General features: G+C 34.6%; 2 protein-coding genes across 4 annotated transcripts in view; both read right to left on the bottom strand.

Annotated features, from left to right (window-relative positions):
* The window catches only part of RAD54B (RAD54 homolog B (S. cerevisiae)), a 47199-nt gene that overhangs the window by 26172 nt on the left and 3539 nt on the right, over nt 1–17488 (bottom strand). Inside the window, exon 1 of one of the 3 annotated variants that reach the window (XM_015562297.1) lies at nt 10687–11141. The exons of 1 other annotated variant lie outside the window; for it this stretch is intronic. The gene's annotated coding sequence lies outside the window, so the exon portion shown is untranslated. Of the gene's footprint in view, nt 1–1138; nt 1184–10686; nt 11142–17488 lie in introns of those variants that run through there. One more of the 3 variants, XM_015562298.1, reaches the window with a different exon arrangement.
* FSBP (fibrinogen silencer binding protein) lies at nt 6113–11096 on the bottom strand. The gene is made up of 2 exons (XM_006761194.1): nt 10687–11096; nt 6113–6825 (listed from the first exon to the last, which is right to left on the bottom strand). The coding sequence occupies exons 1-2, from the start codon at nt 11058–11060 to the stop codon at nt 6300–6302; spliced, it is 900 nt and encodes a 299-aa protein (XP_006761257.1). The 5' UTR covers nt 11061–11096; the 3' UTR covers nt 6113–6299.

Here is a 17488-nt window from a genome sequence, read left to right as displayed (position 1 = left end):
GAAAATCATGTTCAAGGCCCTTTCCTTGCATGCCCCTGTGAGTGAAAGGAGTTGCAGTGTTCATTTTGTATGTAAGCATCTCAGGGAAATTGTCCAAAGGCCTTTCAGAAGAGAGAAATTTGCATATCTAAGACTCAAGAGATCAGTTGTGGTTTCTAATTTTACTTTGAACATTCACTTTCATATTTCATTTTGTATTTTTGAATATCTTTTCTTTAGGAGAGCTTCCTACTACAACTTACATAAGCTTCAAGCCCTGGAGAACTTGGGTTTGTTCCACTGTCTGTTTGTATGACTCTGGACAAGCAATTTAAATGCTTTGTGACCCAGTTTCCCCATTTGTGAAACGGGACTAGTACCTCAATAATCAGGTGTGTGAGGGTTAAATGAAATTAAATATATTTTTCAAATGTTATGCACACCTGGCACATAGTAAGTACTTAATAAGTGGTAGTTCTTATTATGATAAACAGCATCCTATATAATAAAAGCCTATTATGCTAAGTGCCCAGTCATCTGGTTGTCCGTTCAACCAATCAAAGCGTAACATGCTAATGATACGCTAAGGCCGCTTAACTGCTCACTATGATGTGCACAGACCTCCACGGGGCAGACAGTTGACTAGTTGACCAATTGCTATGACATGCACTGACCACCAGGAGGCAGATGCTCCAACCAATAGGTTAGCTTGCTGCTGGAGTCCAGCCAATCGTAGAACCTTTATACACAGTAGCCAAAATCTAGAAATAGCCCAGAAGTCCATCAAAAGATAATGGTATTTTACACAATGGTATTTTATTCAATGGATACCACTAGCAACAAAAAACAATGAACTACTGACACAAGTGAATTATTAAAAATGTTAAAATGGGTGAAAGAAAATAGAAACAAAGGGTACATGCTATATGACCCCAAGTACTGAAGTTCTAGAACAGGCAAAACTTATACTTTTCAAAAATTAGAAATTTGGTTGCCTATGGTGCCAGAGAACTGATGAGAAAGGGACAAGAGAAAACTATCTGGCGTGATAATAACGTTCTGAATTTGAGAGGGTTAGGGTTAGGGTTTTACACAGGTGTAGTCATCTATCAACACTCAACACTTAAGTTTTGTGTATTTCACTGTTTATAAATCTTACCTTAAAAAAACATACATACACAGCCCTAGCTGGTTTCGCTCAGTGGCTAGAGCGCCAGCCTGTGGATCAAAGGGTCCAGGTTTGATTCCAATCAAGGGCATGTACCTTGGTTACAGGCAAGAGGCAACCACTCGATGTGTTTCTGTCTTTCCCTCTCTCTAAAAGATCAATGGAAAAATATCAAGTGAGGATTAACCAAAATAAAAACAAAAAAAAGAACCAACCATAAATAGACAAGTAAATACTGAATTCTAGTTCATAATACTCATGCTGAAGTATTTAGAAGTATTCTAATTCTGCAACTTGTTTTAAATGTTTTCTTTAGGGTTCTCCATATGCAGTATCACATCTGCAAATAATGCCAGTTTTACTTCTTCCTTTCCAGTGTGAATGCCGTTTATTTCTTCTTCTTACTTGATTGCTGTGGGGAGGACTTCAGTACTATGTTGAATCCGAGTGGTGAGAGCGGACATCCCTGTCTTGTTCCCAAGCTTATAGTTTTTGCCCATTAAGTATGACAGTGACTGTGGGTTTGTCATACATGGCCTTCATTATATTGAGGTATATTCTCTCTATTTCCACTTTGCGGAGAGTTTTTATCATAAATGGGTGCTGGATTTTATCAAATGCCTTTTCGGCATCTACTAATATGATCATGTGGTTTTCGTCCTTCATTTTGTTTATGTGCTGCATCACTTTTTTGGATTTGCAGATATCGTACCAACTTGAAATCCCGGAATAAATCCCAGTTGATTTTTTTTAATGTATTGCTGGATCTGGTTTGCTAATATTTTTTGAGGATTTCAGCATCTATGTTTATCAGGGAGACTGGCCTATAATTGGGGGAAGATGCTTGAGGGGAGGTGCTTAAGGGTGGTATTTTTATCTTATTTATTTTGCTTTCCATTATTTACAAATAATGGGGGTGAGGGGAATGAAGGAATTGAGCAAAAAAAGAAAACTTTAAAAAATAGATATATAAGTTTTCTTTAAAAATCAATTGGTGGCCTTTTGGTTGAGTGTGTCCATGCACCAAGAGGTCACCAATTCAATTCTGGTCAGGGCATATGCCTGGGTTGCAGGCTTAATCCCCAGTAGGGATCCTGCTTGAGGCAGCTGATTGATGTTTCTCTCTCATCAATGTTTCTTTGTCTCTCCCTCTCCCTTCCTCTCTCTCTCTAAAGTCAATAAAAACATATTTTTAAAAATGAATTGATAGGTGGATAAAGGAAATATAGCAAAAAATTAATTGCAGAATTTAGGTGACAGACACATGTTTACTGTAAAATGCTTCTGATGTTTTCTATGTTTAAAGAGTTTCTTAATCTTTGTAACAGAATTGAATTCACACATAACTTAAAAATATGAAAATTCTGCTAACAAATGTACAAGTCTAATGATATATATACTTTAAACTGTTTGGGCTGACTTGGGTGGTATTTTTATCTTATTTATTTTGCTTTCCATTATTTACAAAGCAATTAAAAATAACAAATTCAAATTATAGTTACTAGTTTTAATCAAACAAATCAAAATTATATGCAAAGACTTAGCATAACTATTAATGATTAACTAGGTTGCATCTTTTAAGATTTTAATCTTTTGTATTAAGTATTGCAACCATTTTTCATCTAATTATTTTTTAAGTACTTGTAATCAAATTTACTATCAAATATTTAATAGATTTTTGAGAATTTGCGGATCTTAATATTTGAAAAATAAATATGATATTTAGACGTGGTACATTTGATACTATACATGGTACTATACCACAATCCTATAAGTAAATTTATTTCAATTATGCCTCATCATAAAATTTTACCTCAACAGTATTGAATTCTTTGTCTTATGACACAAAACAAGCACACAAATCAGTATAATGTATTACCTTGTATTTAGAAGAACATGTATTAAAACATTTAACCATGATCATCAACAATATATATTACATTTTATCACACTCTAAATGATTTAAACATGTCTATTTAAAATTTGACATTACTCTAAAAGAAGGCACATGGAAACATTTTAAACATTTTTATGTAAGTAAAAATGTAAAGGATAAAGTGAATCTTTCAAAAATGAAGTAATTCCAAGTTGATGTCTCATTATTATACATAAAAATACTTGATTTGGATATTTTAAGAAATCTGCTAATATCTTTAGAAATGAAAGAGCTTCATTACCTTTCAGGATGTCATTATAAATACCTCATTTAGAAAAATCATAAGTTGTAAAAATAACAATGTACCCCCATTGGAAAATAAAGGGGAAAAAAAGAATTATAAAAAAATAAGATATAATAAAAAACCTACAATGTACCATTTAAGTTCATGTGGGTAAGAAAAGATATAGGACGACAACAACAATCTTGACCAATACTGGAGAAAATCTGACAGTAGCAGGCTATGTTTACAACTTATGGGCAGCAAAAGAACTTTCAAGGGCAATTTTGTATACACATATTTACCTTCAACACTAATTTTAGAACCTAATTACACAAAAAAGATGCATGTTGTACTTTTTTTTTAACACAAAACTCTTTCCTAGAAACAACTCACAGAATTATTCTCACAGGACGTATTTTGGAAAACTCTGATTTAGCTGCACAGAGTAAATATTCAAATTAAACATCCATCATCAGTTCTGAGTAGTACATGCTGAGACTGTAATATGAATTACTTTATATACAGTAATTTGCTTTCAATAATCTCAAAAAGTTAGACTATTATAAGAATGCATTTACTAGAATTATATTGTAAAAACATTACCTCAAATTACAATTATAAAATTTATTAGACTCAAAGAAGTCATAGTACAGATTAAAGATGATGAAATTGTCAAAATGATATATCATATTATATATTCAAGGCATTTGTATAAAATATCTAAATCTAATAGCAGATATAAAATGTCAATGAAATTAAACAATCAACAAGCTAAAATAATATCCTAACTGTCCACTTTATTCTTATTTCTATTTCTATAGCCATAACCTAAATTTCAGACTTCCTTTACTCTCACTACAAGATGCTATTATAACACTAACTTAGAACTCTAATTTATATCCCCCTAATCAAAAGCCTTCAATGGCTTCCCATTTTACATTCATGTCTGATTCCTTAAAAAGTTTACTTTTTATTTATTGATTAATTTTTAGAGAGAGAGAGGAAGGGGGAAAGAGAAAAAAACATCGATTTGTTATTATACTTATTTATGCATTCATTGGTTGATTCTTGTATATACCCTGACCGGGGATCGAACCTGCAACCTAAGCTTATTAGGAGGACCCTCAAACCAACTGAGCTACCAGGCCAGGGCTAAAAATAATTTTTAATGTAATCTATAATCTGGCACCAACCAACTTCCAAATTGATATCCCTTAACTCACTTTTACTTCTCTTTTCAACAAAATTTTTTGAGAATCTAATATGATTTAGGCACCAAGCTAGGTTCCAAAATATTCTGTCTAGTGGTTCTCAAACTGAGGGTTTGTGAAAATATTGCTGGACTCCACCTCCAAAGTTTCTAATTCAAAAGGCATGAATTTACATTTCTCACAAGTTCTCAAGTGATGCTGATACTACTGGTCAGGATCTATTCTTGGTGAACCATTGCTCTACTCCTAAGGCCACAAAGGAAGCCCACAGGCTGAATGACATCCACTCACATGTTTTGTCAGTGTAGTGTTTTAAACATTTTAAATTATTTGCAACATTTTAAAATTGGAAAATTTTTCACATAAAATGCGGATCTCTGGCTTATTGTGCATGTAAAAAGTCTCCCGGAACTAAACAGTAGCTACAGTCAAGGAAGATGTCTTAAGATTACCACTATCCTAATGGGCCGTCTACACTCATGTACAATCATCTGGTTTAGTACTGTATTTGTGCTTGTACACGATGATCCACTTCTCCCCATTCTCTAGGCCTTTTTTCATGCTGCTCACTTTGACTTAAATGTCCTTTCCCCACTATACTGCTAAAATTCTGCCTACCCCATTCTAAAGCTTGGCTTAAAAATCCTTCCTCAACAAAGCTCTAGCAAAAATAGAAATCGGTAAATAAAATACATACTAGAGATTTAACTTAAATTTAATATGTGTGCTTTAAGAATGAAAGTTTTATTTCCACAAATACTAAAATAGCAATATTTAAAAAAACATTACAGATTATATCATAAACTATAAACATACTTTTTGCTACTTCTAATCTATGTAAAATTTTAATTTTGTTCATTAAAATTTTTACTGTGAAATCTTTTCCAGAATAAGACATTAAAAGTGAATTAAAACATTAAATCTTACAGCCAAGATATATAATAGCTCCAAGAGATTACCTTATTTTTCTGGCAAAAAAAAAAAAAAAAGGTGGGTGGGGTATGGGGATAATTGATACAATTCCCCTGATTTCATAACCTCCCAATCTTTAAAAACTATTTTAATAAAATAAGCACCTCCAATTTTTTTTAATATGGAGGTTAGCTTTAATGAATCTTTATTTCTATGGAATAGTGGGGGGGGGGGAGGAATTACAAACAAAAACTCAGTGCTGGTCCTTGCTCTGCCATAAATAGCTTTGTTATATCAAGTAAGTCACTGAGTTCTTTCTGGACCTCAGTTTTATTAGCTTCTAAATTGAAAAGGGTGCAAAAAGTGATCTCCAAATACTTTCCATCACTAAAGTCATAGGACTTACTCCTTCAAAAAATGAAAGCATTAAAATCAATGTCATAAAGACAAGTTTCCTGTTATTGGGCTAGTATTGCTTCTAAATTAGATTGAATTAAAAACCTTGAACTACAGCTTTTCAAAGCTCTAATTTAAAATGTTGACGCTAGAGCTTTGAAAGACTACTTATGTGTTTGTGTATATAATTATGTATGTTATATTTTAATGATCAAAATATAACATCTTTTGTAAGTCAACAATTAAACTTATTAGAAAAAAAAAGAGGAGACAAAAAAATAAAACCATGCCATACAATCAAAAAATTATTATATCAATCAAAAGAAAATTAAATTATTTTAAAAATGTCAAAAAAAGTTTTTTTCATAATAGAGATTAACGATACATTATAATACATATTCTGCTTTAAGACATTCCCAGAATAAAGTAACTTGGCCAAAATTAAAATGATCATATTGTGAAACTGAAAAAAATTTAGAAACTATTATATTCAGGCAGATCATGCCGTAAGCGAATTGCTTTTAGCTTCTCCACTTCAATTTTTGCTTGTAGCAGCTCTTCTTCTAGCTGCTGCCTTCTTTTCAATCCATCCCTCTTCTCCTGAACATATAATCCAAAATTTTTTTGATTTTCTAAAATTATCTGATGCTCCTCTTTCAGCATTTGCAGAATCTGAGGATCATACCCTAACTGTGACCTAAAGTGTCCCCCACACTCATGATGAAAAAAGTCATCTCTCCTTGGGATGGAAGATGGAGACGATGTCATTCTCATGTCAACAGAGGAAAGTGACGGCGACACAGATCTGTCCATAACATGTACTAAGTCATGTTCTTCTCTTTGCTCTAAAGTATAACTCTGTTCCGAATTTAAAACCAGTGGAGGAGGGGGCTTAATGTCTTCTTCTTGCTTCACCTCCACTGTAATAGCCACTGGATGCTGATCCAACATTACCTGTAGTGAACTGGTACCAGCCTGAGCCTCCTCAGCCAAGTTTGCACTATAGCACACAAAAAAGCATTATAAAATGTAAATCAAATGAAGACAAGAGTATATTTACAGCATAATTTCATGTTTAATGTACATTACATTATTAAGCTTTAAAGCTATACAGAAAATTATGAAACAAAAAAATTTAACCCTTAGAATAACAAATTGAAAGTGAGTGACTAAATTTAGGATTTTAATAACATACATATATGTTATTTCCCATCCTTAACTTTAAAATATGGCTCTTAAAAGAACATGAAATTATAAATACGACACAAATGACAATGAGGTAAATAAAAAAGAAAAGCCATTTTTAATGGTTTCAAAGAGACACCAATTGCTCCTACAAGCCTGACGTTCTTTAATTGTATTCTGGGCCTTGCTGTCCCTATACCTTTGCCCTTGATCTGCTTCTGCTCTCCTGGACTGATCTAAAAATCACCAAGTTCCAAGACTTCTAGGAGGATACTGGAAGGGCATCTATGAGAAGCAATGTTTTCTGCATTTGTCAAAAAAAAAAAAAATCAAGACTGTGTATGGCTTCAGATGCCATCAGGGTTATCCTAACTATCTAATTTCAGGTGCAATGGTGTTTAATCTTCCCTATCCTAAACCACATGACTCAGTTGTTCTCTCAGTCTCTCAACCATTGGTAAAGTTAACCGGCCAAGGGTTTATATTGACCACTACATCCCCAGCACCTAGCATAAGACTATACTTGAAACCTGGTAGGTGCTCATCATATGTGGCATGATTAAATATAGATAAAACGGTTATGTTAGTGTAATGTTTTTAAATAGGCTATATACAATACATTGAAAGTTTATTAAATTTACATGTTATTTCCATAAAACTGTACAGGCATCTACAGTTTTAGCATAGTTTATTAATACTGTATTATGTAAATATAATGTACCTTAAAGTTCTGTTTTTTAAAAAATTATTTCAGTTATACCATGAAGCTATTAAGAATATATAATCCTGTTTCTTGAGGGGTATTTTTAAATTTTTGCTTCTGCCTTACTTAAAAATAAAAATTAGAAAGGGAGATTATTAGAATATTAATGGAAGTGCTATATTAATGTTACTTACAGATCATTTCACAAATGATAAGTAGCATAGTTTAAGTAGAACTTCGAAAAAATTTAAAATCCCCGTATGTCACTTACTAATGGCATTAAATTGTCAATAATATCAGATGTTTGTCTAAGTGATACAAATGAAATATATAGTATGTTAGAAAAAACCTATTTGTAGATTATATAAATTCATCCATTTTGTCAACTTTTGTCATCTTATAATTTTATTTTATTTTAAAAAATATTTTTATTGATTTCAGAGAGAAGGAGAGAGAGAGAAACATCAATGATGAGAGAGAATCATCGATTGGCTGCCTTCTGCACGCACTCACTGGGGACCAAGCCCACAACCCCAGCATGTGCCCTGACCAGGAATTGAACCGTTACCTCCTGGTTTGTAGGTTAATGCTCAACCACTGAGCCAAACTGGTTGGGCTATCATCTTATGACTTTTGAAAGCAAAACGATAGAATATAAATATAAATCAAATTGGTAAGATTTACTTTTATTAACATCTCTAAAACCTATAATGGAAAAATATTAAAACTGCAGGTTAAATTTAAAAAATTTACACAATAACTATTCCAAATTAATATGTACAATAATAGAGTATAATACAATTAGACATATACATTATACTCTCATGTAAATTAAAAATATGCCTTATATCTGGAATATTCTATTCCATTTTAGTGGAAACATTTAAGTAAGGTCATCATATAAAAAATGTTTTAGAGAAATTCACAAAAATGATAAACAGAAGGGTTTCTAAAATTTAGAAATATGGATTGTAAGAATCAATTGAGTTACAAAAACACAAAATATAATTTGATATTTGAGGGAAGTAAAAATAAAGACATAACCAATGTGTTACAGAGATAGCCTAACCAAATATGTGTATATTTTTAAAATATATTAAATAATATAAACAGTAAGATTTTCCTTACTAAGAATGGAGAGGCTGGTGAGATTAGCAGGCATGTTTATACAGAAGCATAATTAAAATTATAGAATAATTATAAACTTGTGAGATAATTATCAAGATGATGTCAAATAAGTATAAACACAATATATCAATATATTACATGAAAACACTAATATGAAAAATGACAGTGTAGACACTAACATAAGCAAGCATTAAAATGGCTTATTTCTAATATTCTTCACTTTAAAATATGAAAAATTGTTATTGTTTAAATAGTAAGTATAAAAATACATGAATCAATTAATTCCTTTTATCAGAGAAATGTCCCAAAAGATTGTATGTTACATACATACACATACAAATGGTCAAAATATACTTTTATCTTATTTCTCTTCTATACTCAGTTTTTAAAATATGCAACTGAAACTATAGTTCCCATGTGTAGTTTTCAAATTACAAAAGTATTTGTATACTCAATACCCAAAAGATGGTTTTATACCTGTAATGCAGAAGCAACTTTTCTTATGGTTTGAGGAGAAAAAGTAATAACTAACAGTATAAAACAGTCTTACTGTGGAGGTTTCTGACATCCAGCATGTTAGGATTTAATCATTTGTCATCTCAGTGAACATTTTAAGCAGTGGCCTCATAATTTAATACATTGTGTGTCCAAGTCCTGGATTCCCACTAGTGGTATTTTTTTACTATGCTATCAACTAGAAATAAGCAGTAGATGGTAAGAAGCTTGGCTCAAAAAATGATCCCAGTAAATTATCAAAATAACAAATATGTTTGGTTAAAAAGTTCTTTTCCCTGTTTCTCTCCTAACTTCAAAAAGATTTCACAGGTAATCAATAAATGTGCTTATATAATGACTCTCCCACTACTAGAAAAGCACACTGTAAAGCTTTATTTGAAAGGTCTCTCAACTAACAAGAAGTTTACAACTTGTTTAAATTACCCTAAATCGCTCAGAAAAATGCAGCTACCATTTTTATCTTTTCCCAGGGGTTAAAATTTGAATCAGTAGTAAGGTAATAGTTTTTAAGATTCCAAGGTAAGTAGTTATGTAGAGCATAAATTTAAAAACAACAAAATGTTTCTAACACTTTATGAAAGCAGTTGCTCTTACTGGTATATTAAAATGCATAGTTTGATATCCTTGCAAAGCAATTTGTGAAAACCTGTCCTTTCCTATGTGACCCACGATCAATGTGAAACTATACCATTAATAAATACACAAAACCTTAGATTTTATTAAGTAACCTGTTTCCCTAATTAGGCATTAATTCTTTTCCTTGTGTTTATTTTAAATATGTTAGAAAAATAACTTAAACTGTCTTAACATATGCAATAATACCATTAATAAGTTTACTTAATTATCGATTTTAGTTTTTTAGCTCAAAGAATATTCAGTAAGTGGAGACAGTGACAATTTCACATACAAGCAAGGGTTCCATTTCTCCTGCAACTAACTTTCTATGAAACTGAAAATTCCAATGAAATGTAACCTTAAATGAAATCTTAAAAGGTCTCTCTTTCAGCTAATTACATAATTTAATTTTAAAGCTTAAAAAGTTTATGAACAGATGTCACAAATTTCATCCCAATTATTCCTCCCTAACCTTTACTTTTTAGAAACTACAGGAGGGAAGGGGGAAGGGAAGACAATAAAAGTGACTTAAATGAAATGCAGCAGGAAAATTCCTTATAGCCTCACTTTTCTTTTTTTAGAACGCAAAACAAAGACACTATTCATTGCTCCCGTGTGGGGATGCTTACTATGCATATCTCTGTCACAACTAAGCCAGAGCCCAATAGATAGGAGGCGCCATAATTTTCCACAACAAAATAAAATAAAGCTTACCTTTGTATGTGGTTCCTGTCTCTTACCAGGCAAAAACTGGAAATCTGGGGAATCATCTCCATAACTTTCTTGGTTGGCTCAGAAATACTGCTTTTTAAATCTGATTGGGTATCTTTCTGCTGCAATAGCTCCTGTTTGGCATATTCTTTGAGCCTTTTGTAAAGGGTGCGTAGGCCCTGCGCTGTTCGAGGAGGGCGGTCTACTCCAATTGCATTATAGTTAACTGCTATGATATCCCAACATCTATTCTTTTCCACTATTACTGAATGCTTATTAGTGTGTTCTTCGAGGATTTTCACATATGGCTTGACAAGTTTTAGCAAATCAAGCTTTTCAGATAAGGTAAAATTGGAAGATCTAGCCTTTCCTACCATTGTTCTTTTCTCAAATTAAGGAAGCAGTTTTTAAAAACACCATGCAGCCTTCAGCTCTGCTCAGCTCTTTTCACAAACGGAAAAAGATCAGGCTTAACTAGGCTAGCCTCATTTAGGCCCACGCCTACAGGGGAGGGTTTATTAAAATTCCTCCAGCTTAAGCTGACGCAGGTTCAGGAAATCTGCTTAAGCCAAGCCTGACCTACATAAAGCTTCTCACTGAAACAGACAGGAAGGCACAGGCAAAACACACTTGTGTATAAAGAGAGCAGCTCGAGATAGGATTTAATAAACAACGGTCTAGAGATAAGCATGGAACACAGCTAAAAACTAGCTACTTTGGTGAGAATATCAGATTTCCACATATGTATGCTTAGCTGATATTGAAACTGCACTGCAGTATCACTTTAATAAAAACAAAAGGGGAACTGTTTTGTCCTGTTTGTTTACAAATCCAGTAGACAGAAAAACAAAAACTAACGTGAGTGGTGAATGTAGTGATTCCTAACTGAGCTAGGCCCACGGTTTCTGAGCTGCTATTCTCTCTTACAAAATCTGCATAATGCTGGTCCTGCTGTCAATCAAGAATTGCATATCGTCTAGCTAGTTAGGTTACACCCAGACTCAGACTCCACAGTAAAGCTAAGCTTCTCCTTCATTTTACAATCTCCAGTACCCACTGTGGTGTGTGTGTTTTTCAGTTCCTTAAGAATAAATTTTTGTCAAACAATGAATCTAAAAAACAGATAAAAAAAGGTTTTTAAAGCAATGTATTATTTTAGCTGTAACATATATGAATATGCTAGCCTGCTCTATCATGTGTGAAAATCACCATCCACGGTGAAAACAGCATAATCTCGCCTTAGAACTGCACACAACAAAATCACTATTTTGCTATTATTAAGGGGTGGGATTTTCATTTAGTTATACTCACACAATCTCAACTACTAAAGCAAACAGCCATTTGCAAGGCTACCAGTTTACATGCTTAGAATGTATTTTCTAATCCCTGTCTGAAAATATGGTAAATAACAATGTAAGCAAAATAAGCTTATTTTCTCCTGATATATATATTTATCCAGATAAAAGAATGAATTAGAACATATTTGAACACAATTCCATTCAACCAAACAATTACTGAACAGCCATTAAAAATCCTCCCTAGCACTGTGCCAGGCCCAAGGAAAACAAAGGTGAATCTACCTGATACAGCCCCTATTCAGGAAGCTATAGTTCTGCAGAAACACCGTAAAATTTCAATTCCTTGTTTTTCAATCTTTAATAGAGAGAAGCAAATTAAATGTATTGAGTTCTCATATGAGCCACACAATGTGCAAGAAGTTTTAAATGTGGATCCATCAGGGAAAAAAGGAAAGACTGCTGGGTGTTCTAATAAGATAGAAAAAAGAGGACTAGGTATGCAGACAGGGACCACATGGAGATAGGGGGAAAGGAAGTCAGACATGGAGGCAAAACCTGGTTGGGCTGGGGAAACTTGACCCTTGACCTGGCCAGGTGGGAACAGTGATGTCACCTGGGACCTGAAGTGGCAGTCCTTAATCAGGTCCTCCCACAGGTGGAAACTTGAACTTTGATATAATTGGATATTGCCAGAATTCCTTAAAGCAGTGGTTCTCAACCTTCCTAATGCCGCGACCCTTTGATACAGTTCCTCATGTTGTGGTGACCCCCAACCATAAAATTATTTTTGCTGCTACTTAACTGTGATTTTGCTACTGTTATGAATCATAATGTAAATATCTGATATGCAGGATGTATTTTCATTGTTACAAATTGAACATAATTAAAGCATAGTGATTAATCACAAAAACAATATGTAATTATATATATGTTTTCTGATGGTCTTAGGCAACCCCTGTGAAAGGGTAGTTTGACCCCCAACAGGGTCGCAACCCACAGGTTGAGAACCACTGCCTTAAAGGGATCAATCAGAAGCTAACAGAGTATATAAACATCCCCTAAACCAGTGATGGCGTACCTATGATTTGTTTTACTATCGTTGCAAAGATCAAAAATTTTCTATATGTGACACGGCACCAGAGTTAAGTTAGGGTTTTTCAAAATGCAGACACGCCGAGCTCAAAAGGTTCGCCATCACTGCCCTAAACAAATAGCTTAAATGAGTAACCCATTTGGGGCCCCCTTCCTGCTGTCTTGCAGCAGGAAGTCCACATATCTCCTCCCGCAAGCTTTGTTCCCCCCTCCCCTTCCAATAAATTCTGTTTTCTTCCCACCATTTTTGTCCCTGAATCCATTCTTCAGTTTTACGAGACAAAGAACTCAGACCCAACCACATTTTGGACATATTTTGGGTTTCACTATGGAATGCAAGGTGAGAGAGATGGAATGTCTGGGATACCCTACTGAGTAGTCTGATTTGTTAGCAGTTCTAGCTTTTCACTGTCTTTGGTCAGTTTTATTGCTCAATAAATTGTTGTAAATAGTAATGATTATTGTCCATAGAGATGGGAATTGAAAATTGACTCATCCCAGCAACCTGACCACAGATATGCAAAGAAAAACAAGAACACAAGATATATACTATCTTTAAATAATATTTTGTTATTTTGGGGGGGGGGGAATGCAGATATATTAAGAAACAAAATACCAATAAAAATATGAAAAACCATTCAATCTCACCAAATTATCAAGGAAATGTATAGTAAAAATGACTTTCTTCCATAAGGTTGGCAAAATTCTTAAAGACTGAAAATGTCAAGAGCGGAAAAGGGGGCACGGCACAGAGCACTCTTCGGCACTGCTGATGGATGTGGAGAGTGGCATTCTGGACATCGATCTGGGAAAATCCATTAATATTTTACATTTGTAAAACCTTCCAAAACTGTTAACCTAAAAATAAATTAGCAAAATGAGAGACAACAAGTATTTACTTGAGGATCAAAACAATAGCTATTCCGGAAGCAGTGATTCAGACCGAAACCCAAAGTCTTCCAATTAGGAGGTGAAGGCAAGGGGTATTTATGAGACAGAAAAGGGGAATAATTACATGAATAGAATCAAGGGTGCTAATAAGCTAAGGAAGGAATTTCTGTAGATACAGATAAGCTAATAGAATGATGCTGATTCTTAAAAATGTCTTTAATTTTCAGTACAGTAGTCATAATAACTGCTCTCTTGTTATCTTTGCAAATAGTTCTGTGGAACACAATGTTGCTTTAGGCTCAGATTAAATATTATTTTGCCCAGTTTTAACATTCCAAGATTTGAGGACTAAGACATACAGGCAAGGCAGTTCCTCTGGGATGACAGCTACAACTCCATTTTGAAATGGCTCCATTTATATTATTTTTTACAATACTATGGTCTACATTAAGCAGCATTAAAATGAAAGACAGATTTCTTTTTTTAAATGTATTTTTATTGATTTCAGAGAGGAAAGGAGAGGGAGAGGGAGAGAGAGAGAGATGGAAACATCAATAATGAGAATCATTAATCAGCTGCCTCCTGCATGCCCCACACTGGGGATAGAGACCGAAACCCAGGCAAGTCCCCTGACTAGGAATCGAACCATGACTCTTGGTTCATAAGTTGATGCTCAACCACTGAGCATACAAGCCAAGCTTCAATTTTTATTTTATTTTTTTTACAGAAGAAAACGTTTTAATATATGTGCATGGGTAATTTCAGAGGTATGAAAATTCCAAAGACAGTGAGGCAACACTGGGTATATAAGACATTTTGGAGAAAGGGGGATGGACAGGAGTATTAGATTTCAGAAAAATGGAGGATTTACAGGTAGTTGGGGAGGAGGGGAACATACCTGGCAGGCAAATTCTTGCTAGGCAAATCAGAAAGAATGGGACTTATGGGGTATCTGCCTGAAGCCCTCTGTTTACCATACTTAATTCAAATTAGGCTAAGGCCACATCACTGAGGATCTGTATAATTCTGATTTGATTTAAACTGTAGTTTTAAAGCCATCATATTTTTCTTCTCTCTCTCAGCTAACTTCACTGCCCTGATGATCCTTGACTCCTGAGACAGCAGAAGACAATAGCCCAGTTCTGAGTAATGGTCACCCCAAGGTTTAATCCCCTGGCAGGCTAAAGATAATAGCTCCTGAGCCCTAAGGCAGGAAAACCCTCTTGGTTACTTGTTCTTGAAAGTAGTTCTGGACACCCAGCTGACCTGAGAGTTGTCCTCAAGACCTGAAGGAATGATTTATTACCCTTATCTCGCCTCTGACCAATCAGCTCCTACTATGACCCTGAACCCCCTAGCCGCTAGCCCTTGGTGCCTTGTGATTTTGCCCTACATAATCTGTAACCTATGTCCTCAAGGATTTGGGTCTTTCAGAGTATGAGCCCAGAGGCCTCCAGACTGGCCAGTTCAGATAAACCAATTCCTTTTGTTAGGGGCAGAAATAGAACACTATCACATCAAGTTTGTTTTTGTTTTATAATTACAGTTGACATTCAATATTATATTAGTTTCAGGTGTACAGCATAGTACTTAGACTTACAATTTACAAAGTGATTTCCCTGATAAGTCTAGTACCCACCTGTCACCATACATAGTTATTACAATATTGACTACCCCTTGTTACTATTTTATAACTGACCATTTTTAAAAATAATTTTTTATTGATTTCCAAGAGGAAGGGAGAGAGAGATAGAAACATCAATAAGAGAGAATCATTGATCGGCTACCTCCTACTGGGGATTGAGCCTGCAACCGGGCATGTGCCCTTGACCAGAATCGAACCTGGGACCCTTCAGTCCACAGGCTGACACTCTATCCACTGAGCCAAACCAGCTAGGGCTGTAACTGACAATTTGTACTGATCACAAATCACAACAAGTATAATAGTAATGAAAAATTCTGAAATACTGTGAGAATTACCAAAATGTGACACAGAGACACAAAGTGAATGAATACTATTGAAAAATGGAATCAACAGAACTGCTCGATACAGGGTTGCCACAAACCTTCAATTTGTAAAACACATTATTTGCAAAGCCCAATAAAACAAAGTGCAATAAAACGAGGTGTGCCTGTATGTGCTTTCATATAGCTTGAGCATCACAATAAATGACATATGCACTGTTCATAGATTGCTGGTGGGAATATAAAGTTGTAGTATCTTCAGAAGGCAATTCATCACTATCCATCAAAATGACAAATGCACACACCCTGAGACCAGCACCCTACTCCAATGTATTTACTCTACTGATATAGTCTTACCTATGTTTGTAATACATAGATATTTGATCAGACCGTCAAACCTCAGAGGGAAGGTAGGGGAGGGCGGGGGTACGGGGGGAAAATCAACCAAAGGACTTGTATGCATGCATATAGACCTAACCAATGGACACAGACACCAGGGGGGTGAGGAGGCAATGGGGGAATAAGGACACATATGTAATACCTTAATCAATAAAAAACAAAAATATATATACTATATATTCACTATAGCTTTGTTTGTAATAACAAAAAAGCTAAGCAATCTAATAAGGCTCTGGTTAAATATACTTGGCAAATCCATACATTGGGATATTATGTAGTTTTTAAATAGAAAGAGGTAGTTCTAAATGTACTGACAAAAAGATTTCAAAGATAGACTGTTACAGTAAAAATGCAAAGTATAGAACAGTGCAGCTAGTGAACAATAATCTGTACGGGGAAAATATATTACATACAAATGTTTCCAAATGTACAAAATATCTCATAGATACCCAAATACTGGTAACTGGTTGCCTCTGGAGAAAGAAACTAGATGGCGAAGGATCAGGGAAAGGGGACTTCTTACTATTACTGTATTCTTCACGACTTCTGAATTTTTTACCATGTGCATTCATTACCTATCTTTTTAAAAAAAAAAGTCACAAGGAACTATATATTATAGGATTCTATTCATATGAAATGTCCAAAACAGGCAAAACCATAGAGACCGAAAGCAGATTAGTGGTTACCAGAGCTGGGAAGAGAGTGGGAAATGATGAGTTGACTGATTAATTGGCCCTGGGACTGCTTTTAGTGTGATGAAAATGTTCTGAAACTAGATATTGGTAATGGCTGCAAAACACTGTAAATGTGCTAAATGCCACTGACTTGCACACTTTAAAATGGTTAAAATGGTGAATTTTTGCCCGGCCCATTGTGGCTCAGTGGCTAAGAGTCAACCCATGAACCAGGAGGTCATGGTTCGATTCCTGGACTGGGCACATGCCTGGATTACAGGCTCAACCCCCAGTAGGGGACATGCAGGAGGCAGCCCCTTGAAGATTCTCATTGTTGATGTTTCTATTGCTCTCTCCCTTTCCCTCTCTCTGAAATAAAAACATATATCTATATATGTGCGTACACACATACACACACACACACATCTATAATAGACCAGACGACCCAGCGCTATGGCACCCCAAGTGTGAAGGCAGGTGGCGACT

The sequence above is a fragment of the Myotis davidii genome, unplaced genomic scaffold (assembly GCF_000327345.1).
Source record: "Myotis davidii unplaced genomic scaffold, ASM32734v1 scaffold317, whole genome shotgun sequence".
Taxonomy (NCBI): domain Eukaryota; kingdom Metazoa; phylum Chordata; class Mammalia; order Chiroptera; family Vespertilionidae; genus Myotis; species Myotis davidii.
Note: the sequence above shows the minus strand (reverse complement) of the source record. Positions and strands in the feature narration are given on the sequence as shown.